Genomic DNA, 8181 nt, shown 5'->3' on the forward strand with positions numbered 1-8181 from the left:
TATATCTTTGCCAAAACTGTGGATTATAACACCAAGAGTCAGCTACTGTGAAAACTATCAACTTGGGGGAATTATGATGTCCCAAAGAAGGTTCATCAACTGTAACAATTGTACCATTCTAGTGGAAAATATTGGCAGTGTGGACAGCTATGTTTGTGAAGGACAGTGTTGGTATGAGAATTTTCTGAACTTTCCATTCAACTTTTATGGGAACAAAAACTACTCAAAAATAGAGTCTATTAATGATTTTAAAAAAGAGCATGAGGTAAAAACTAAGGAGGACTGAACAAAATATGGAATGTAATAAAAAACATAGCAAGATTGATTCAATATATTTTATAAATGTAGCATTATAATGAAAAGGTCAGCAATAGAGGAACATGGGTGGGATGTAGGGCAAGGGGACTGTCTGCAAATATTTTGTAAAGGTGCATGCATGCTCAGTTGCTAAGTCATGTCTGACTTTCTGTGACCCCATGGACTGTAGCCCACCAGCTTCCTCTGTCCATGGAATTTCACAGGCAAGAATACTGGAGTGGGTTGCCATTTCCTTCTCCAGGAGATCTTCCCATCCTAGGGATACAACTTGCATCTCTTGCGTTTCCTGATTGGCAGGCAGATTCTTTACCACTGAGCCACCTGGGAAGCCCTTTTGTAATGGTAATACTATTCTAATATTTTAATAGATGTTTATAAAGAGAGAAAAGTTTATAATTTATCAAAGTATGGATATATTACTTTGTTTTTAATAAAAATATTAGAAGTGGCCTGCATTTAGTCTTTCTCTACTTGTGTGTCATCTGTACCATGAAGATCCAGAGTCAGTTCTCTAGGAGTCAGGGACCTCCTTGGTCCTGGGAGTTTGGGGAGGTGGTGGGAACATGTGGTTGGCAGCCGTGCTGGGACCCCCAGATCCATTCCAGTTCCCAGTGCACTGTAGTTCATGGGTATCATTTTCTCAGTGTATTGAACTACGACTTAATGTGTGGACACAGCCTTAACACAATGCTGGCATGTTGTAAACACTCATTGAGAGTGATGGTCTATTTCATTCCATGAACATCCATGAAAAGGAGAGTGCGGGAAAAGTTCATAGGACCAGTGACACCGGCAGAGAGGAGGTTACATTGGGGCTGGGCCCTAAGGACCTGTGTGTGTCTGGCAAGGCTGGACTGGAAGGGCATCCCAAGTAAAGGGGAAAGCAGGGGCAAAGGCAGGAAGAGGACAAGCCCCCCAAGTATTCAGGAAAGGGTGGATGAGTGGTTTAGTGTGGCCAGATTAAAGAGAGTATTTGTGTCTAGAAATGGATTTTAAATAACAGGCCGAGCTAACAGGGAAAAAGCTACAAAGCCTGGTCTAATATCATGACCCCTGTTTAGAAAAGAAGGGTCAAGGCAGAAGCTGGGATTGGACCTTCAACAGAAAGGGTGAAGATCCATGGGAAGTTGTCGGGGGTAAGTTACATGTTCCCTGCCAAATCTTAGAGACATTTCTCAGAAAAGATCCTGGAGGCCACATGTTGACTTCTAAATTTGCTTTGTGTTCTGACCTATAGTCTTTCTCTAGAAAGAATCTGGCTGTCACCTGAGGATAAGACAATTTTCTTGTTTTGTGGGAGACCACCTTGGTCTCCATCTCCTTGTGGAACAAGGAAGCTTTGTCTTACTTGGCTCCAATAATCCTCCAAAATACCACTCTGTAAGTGCCTGTGTGTGCAAGTCATGATTCAGTAAGGTGATGATCATAATAATGGGGATAGATCTCAGGATGAGCCAATTTTACATGAGGCTTGGAGTTTGGGGAAATAGCCTCCTTTGGTGGAATTCATGAAGAACATCCACAAGTCTGTGTCTTTGGAATTCTCAAACAGGTGGAACTTGGATGGAATCCAACCACAGTTACAACTTTTTATATCTTTACTGTGGGCTAGGACAAGGTTTTAGAAAATTTCACTTAGATGCCAACCCAATCCCATATACACACATTTGCATGTTGAGGAATCTTTTAAAAGTTCATGAGGTGTCTATTTCTATACAGAATTACCACATGACCCAGCAATCCCACTACTGCTCATATATACCCTGAGAAAACCATAATGCAAACACATGCACCCCAGTGTTCATTGCAGCATGGTTTACAATAGCCAGGACATGGAAGCAACCTAAATGTCCATCAACAGAGGAATGGATAAAGAAATGTGGCACATGTGTACAATGGAATATTACTCAGCCATGAAAAGGAATGGAATTGAGTCATTTGCAGAGACGTGGATGGACCTAGACACTGTCATACAGAGTGAAGTAAGTCAGAGAGAGAAAAATAAATACGTGTTAATGCACAAAGGTGGACTCTGCAGGAGTGGTACAGATGAATGTATTTGCAGGGCAGGAAAGAGAAATGCGGGCATAGAGAACAGACATGTGGATATAGGAAGAGAGGAGGAGGGTGGGACACACTGAGAGAAGAGCATGGACATATATACATTAGCATGAGTAAAGCAGAGGGCTAGTGAGAACCTGCTGATTAGCACAGGGGGCTCAGCTTGGCGCTCTGTGGTGACCCAGATGGTGGGATGGGAGCGGGTGGGAAGGAGGCTAAGGAAGGAGGAGACGTACCTGTGTTTGTATTTATATTTATATACACATAGGATTCACACTGTTGCACAGCAGAAACCAACACAACACATTGTAAAGCAATTATACTCCAAAAAAAATACATGTGAATAAATTCATTAGGTCTGAGAATACTGACCTCATGCCAACATGTTTTCTGCCACCTGGAGCTGAGTGTTGACACTTAGATATCATGGACTACCCAGCTTGTTATAGCCCCCAGCACTCCTTATTGTTCCTATCCCAACAGCAAGGGTCAGCTGCCATTTATTACTTATTATTACTATTATAGTTCTTATGCTATTGTTTTTCCTTACGGCAGAGTCAAGAAGAAAACAAGCAACTTCTTATGCTCAAACATCTTGAAAAGTAAAATAATAAAATATAGTGAAGTCCATATCATTGCAGATGTGAGTTCTTTTTACATTCTCAGTAAGGAAACAAAATGTACCTGTTTTTAAAGAATACAACTAAAGGCCACCTTATGAACCAAATCTGTTCTGCTTCACTTGATGCTAATGGCTCAGCTTCCTGAAAAATTTAGTCCACCAGGTTCCTCTGTCCATAGGGTTTTCCAGACCAAGAATACTGGAGTGGGTAGACAGGCCCTCCTCCAGGGGATGAAACCCACATCTCTTACATTGCCTGCATTGACAGGCAGGTTCTTTATCACTAGTGCCACCTGGGAAGCCCAAATAATTGAGTATGAGACCCTAAATGAGGTGCTGTTATCGTCATTTGTCAGGAGATGAGCAGAGACAGGGTCAGAGAGGTTAAGATCACAGCTAAACGAATGCTGAGTCCAGGGCTCCATAGGTCTAGACTCTGCCTAGAGGAGGCTCAGCAGAGTGAGGACCCCACCTGTGACCACAAGGTGTAAACTTTTAACAAGATGCAAATCAGGAATCTCTGCTTTACTGGCCTCTCAGGGCCCAAGGGTTCCTTTGCCCACCTAGTAACTTCAAGTGCCTCAGGTGAAAACGGGGATGCAAATGCTAGGGTGGCTTCCCCAGTTTAATCTTTCATTCACCAAGTGTTCACTGAGTGTGTCAGGTGAAAAGAGGACAGAGTGGATCCCGGGACTCCAGGCTTGAAACCCTGGGCTCCTCATCCTCCTAGCCCTGTGACCTTGGCCCAGCCCCAAATATCTTCAAGCTCCAAAATTCCATCTGTAAAATGGGACGAATTATATTGGAAGGACTGATGCTGAAACTCTAGCTCCATACCTTGGCCACCTGAGGCAAAGTGCCTACTCATTGGAAAAGACCCTGACACTGAGAAGATTGAGGGAAAAGAAAGGGGCGACAGAGCATGAGATAGTCGGATAGCATCACCAACCCAATGGACATGAATCTGAGCAAACTCTGGGTGATAGTGAAGAACAGGGGAGTCTGGCGGGCTGCAGTCCGTGGGGTTGCAGAGTCGGACGTGACTTAGTGACTGAGCAACAACAGTGTAGGTTGGTATATCATGCAGGGGCTCTGATGAGATTTAAGGGAGAGCTTTGGGTAGAATGAGTTATTGTTCATAACTCCCCCGGACCAAGATTCTGTTGCTGGGGTCCTGTTACCATCATGGAGGGTCTTTGCAATGCTCTGCTGTCCTCCTCAGTAGGCCACTGGGAAAAAAAAAGGGCTTGGAAGAACCAGGTCTAATGCCCTGCATGTAACTCCCCCGCCTCCCACACGTACACACAGACAGGATTACGCCAGCCACTTTCCCTGCAGGAACTGGCTCCCTCTGAAGGGGCGTGGCTGGGAGGAGTGTGAATAAAGTGACACAGGTGTGTGAGGTGTAAAAACCCTGTCTGTGTGGGCTCTTATATAAAGGGCCTTCCCGGCCTCTCACGGTGGATGAGACCACGGGGCGCCTGCAAGCTTCCTCTTCCATCTGGGGTCGCGCTGGACCTGCAAGCTCAGAGCAAGGTAAGAGCCTGGCTCTCTGAAGAGTGTCATTACTTGCCACCCCCCTCCCAACCCCAGCTCCCACGAGGACCTCAGGTTCCTGGAACCTGGATCTCCTCAGGGACTAGTAGGGGCCGAGTCCCACTGCCGTGAGGAATGAGCAGGTCTTTATCTGACATACCTAGCTCCCAGCCCAACTTCGTTTTGGGAGCCCACATTTTGCGACTGTCTTCCCGTTATCAGGAAGGGCTTCCTTGGAGGCTCAGATGGTAAAGAATCTGCCTGCAATGTAACAGAGATCAGGGTCTGATCTCCGGGTCAGGAAGATCCCCTGGAGAAGGGAAGGGCTACCCACTCCAGTATTCATGCCTGGAGAATTCCATGAACAGGGGAGCCTGGCGGGCTTCAGACCATGGGGTCACAAAGAGTCAGACATGACCGAGGAACTGACAATTTCCCTCTGTCCCTTTATCAGTCCTAACAAGAAGCCATATGCCCAGGGTAGATAATGAGATCAAGACCATTCCCCGAATCAGCCTCTTCTTAAACAAAAGTCTGTATTCTTTTCAAATGGAGCAGCGGCAATATGAATAATCTTATCATCAAGAACTAAGCCAGATGAAGTGAGTTGTTCCTAATCGCTTTTTTCTTTCTGAAAGGCAGAGTAAGGTGAAAGCAAGCCTTCAGGGAAGGGCGTGGTTGTGTAAAGGACCAGGAGAGGTTCTGGCTGCCTGTCACAACTGTGTCACTTGCTCACTACGGGATATTGAGCAATTTCTTTGCTGCTCTGAACCTTAACTGTCACGCCTGTTACCTGGTGGTGATGCATTATGACCTGCCAGGCAGGGCTCTTGTGTGAATTAACAAGGTGAAAGTGAAACACTGGTCATGTGCTTAGCACGGAGTTGGTGTCAAATAGAAATGCTCATTCTTCTCTTTGAGGGGTGGTTTTTGTTGCCCACTTGATAAAATCTATTGAGTTCAGCATAGCAGTTTAAATCATCCTATGTCTTTAATGATTTATTTTTAAAAGCACCGACTGGAGACTTTCTCTATGGTAAGGACAGTGTCAAAGCAATCTAAGTGCTCTGATGGAAACTCACCTCTGTTCTCCTGGCTCACTCTGCCTGGTCAAACTGTGTGATCTCCCATTCTTCATGCCATTCCCCGGGTTCTTACTGAAGCCCAAATGCCCCTGCTCACCAACCCACTCATCTCAGAGCGTCCAGACCTCATGCATGTTTAACCTTGGGTCAGACATCACCTTGCGTGTCACTTACTATGTCCTTTCTCGTTGTGTGATCATCTGAGTCCATGTGGAACGGTGAGATAGAAGCTCAGTCCACTGGAGCTGAAACAGAGTCACCAGTCATCTCACCCAACATCTTGACTTTCAGATAAAGGAGCTGAGACCCAGAGGGGGAGAGTGACTTGCCCAAGATCAGGTTGGGGGACACGGTTGGGACACACACCAGGTCAATGCTATTCAGATTCCCCCAAAGAGTTGCCTCCAAGTTTTTAAAATGTGAGACTTTCTTATTCACCTTGATAAATTCAACATCTAGTCTAAGGCACGGCTAGTGGTCGGTGGGCCATGAAAGCATATTGAATGTTGAACGGATCTGGAGTAACTGAGTGAGGGGATAAGGGAGTGAGGGTTCAGAGGGTATGGAAGAGTGAGTGAAGAGTAGGAAGTTTCTGGCATTCAAGGCTCAAGCAGAAATGTGAATAGAGCAGCTGCTTGTCTATTGATTTCAGGAAATAGGTTGTTCTTGGATCTCACCCTGAAGCGGGCAGACCTGTGCCAGATGGAGGGGAGGGTCCTCCTCCAGCCCAGCGCTGACTCACCTGCCTTTTGTCAAACAGGTTCCTACCAAGCTGAAGGCATGAGGACCCGCAGCCTCACCCTGCTCTCCCTCCTCCTTCTGGCTGTTCCGGTGCTCTTGGCGGAGGCCAAAAAGGAAGGAAGGAGTAGACACGGCAGCAAAGCCAATGCAGATGAAGCGCATGCTCTGGGCAAGCCTGGGAAGGAGCCGAGGAGCCAGCCACCCAAGCGCCCGATCAAAGGCAAATTCGTCACCCCAGACCACGCTGACTGCAGATGGACGGTGACCGAGCAGGAGGACGGCATCGCCCTGAAGGTCGAATGCACCCAACAGGGCAACACGTTTTCCTGTTTCTTCACTGGCAATCCAACCTCCTGCCTCGAGTTGCACAAAAACAACGCCTATTGGAAACAAATTGGCCGGAATCTGCGTTCTCAGAAGGTCATCTGTGGTGATGCCAAGAGTGTCCTGAAGACCAGGGTGTGCAGAAAGAAGTTTCCAGAATCGAATCTCAAGCTGGTGAACTCTACTCTGATTAGGATCAAGAAACCCAGCCAGGAGTTAATGGAGCTCTCTCCCAAGGACAAGGTTGAAGTGATTACCTCCCCCAGCCCAGAAAAGACCCAGCCCATGACCACCAAAGACCCTCAGTGTCTGGAGGAAGACTTGGAAAACCAAAGGAAGGCAGCCCTGGAGTACTGTGGGGAAACCTGGGGCTCGCTGTGCAAATTCTTCCTCTCCATGGTACAGGGCAGTTCATGCTAACAAGGTCGAAAGAGAACCGAGGCCTTTAGGAGGTGTCACGTCAAAACCTTTTCATATGCTGTAAAGATCTCCTAACTCCCTGTCAGATGAACATTTGTGCTATGGGTGTGCAATGGACTATTTAAACAGATTTTGCAATTTTTGTCTCTGTGTTTGGAATTTGTTTTGTATTCATTTCCTTAGATGTGATTTTAAGAGGCTATTGTCCTCTGTATTTTTCCATGGCCCACAAAGCTTTGTTTCTATGAGCAGTAAGGACCAGTCTTTGAACTGAGTGAGTCAGAGTGGTGACTTCCATGCAGTGCACTTTCTGCCCAATTAAGAAAATAAAGCCCTGTGCCTTTTTCATAAATATGTTCAGCCATTGTTTGATTTCTCTCTGCCTAGTTCCAGTGAACTTGCAAACAGGTCCTCATATATCAGTGGAAAAAATATCCTGTTCACCAGCCATCCCACGTCATCCCATAAGGTGATCCATTCCTGAATCCCTATCTTCACAATTTCAGGCTTTGGTCTGTGGTATTTGATGCTTACTGAACTAATTTCAAGTGGGTCACCTGGAGCATCATGTGATGAAGACACCTTTCAGGGGCTCACAGATGGAAAGAGGGGAGGCAGAATTCAAAACCATCAGCAAATCACATCCATGAGCTGGAGCAACATCCTCCACAGCTTCAAGCTAGGGCTCCCATTACCACTCACCATACACAGGACTCCTGAGCTTCCAGAGTTGGGCCTGGCTAAGTGCAGTGCCCTGAGAGGAAGATTTAAGTGCAAGAGGGAAACTCAGGGTGGAACTCCAAAGAAAAGAGGCAGAAACTTCTGGAAGATCTCAGGCTGAGCTTAACAGGAGAGGAGATACTGGAGTCAGAACTTGGAGAGTATCTTTAGGCAGGAAATGGGCAGAATGGAGGTACAATCGGCAGTTGACAGATACATGAAAGCAAAGAGATGAGAAAAATCCTAAAAGATGGGAGAGGCCACGTGGGTAGATGGTAGTGAAATGCAGGGATGATGTCATTAGTCATTTACATGCTAGTCTGAAAGATCTGAAAGGGTTTGAATTCAAGAGCT

At 46.2% G+C, this 8181-nt stretch overlaps 1 protein-coding gene across 1 annotated transcript; it reads left to right on the forward strand.

Annotated features, from left to right (window-relative positions):
* Positions 1-6402: 6402 nt before the first annotated feature.
* Positions 6403-7107, forward strand: LOC136152654 (fibroblast growth factor-binding protein 1). Its single transcript, XM_065913970.1, has one exon. The coding sequence runs from the start codon at positions 6403-6405 to the stop codon at positions 7105-7107; it is 705 nt and encodes a 234-aa protein (XP_065770042.1).
* The last annotated feature ends 1074 nt before the right edge of the window (positions 7108-8181 follow it).

The sequence above is a fragment of the Muntiacus reevesi genome, chromosome 22 (assembly GCF_963930625.1).
Source record: "Muntiacus reevesi chromosome 22, mMunRee1.1, whole genome shotgun sequence".
In the NCBI taxonomy this organism is placed as follows: domain Eukaryota; kingdom Metazoa; phylum Chordata; class Mammalia; order Artiodactyla; family Cervidae; genus Muntiacus; species Muntiacus reevesi.

What these genes read in the sequence shown, in the direction of transcription:
- LOC136152654 (XM_065913970.1), top strand. Translation starts at nt 6,403, where the DNA reads ATGAGGACCCGCAGCCTCACCCTGCTCTCCCTCCTCCTTCTGGCTGTT.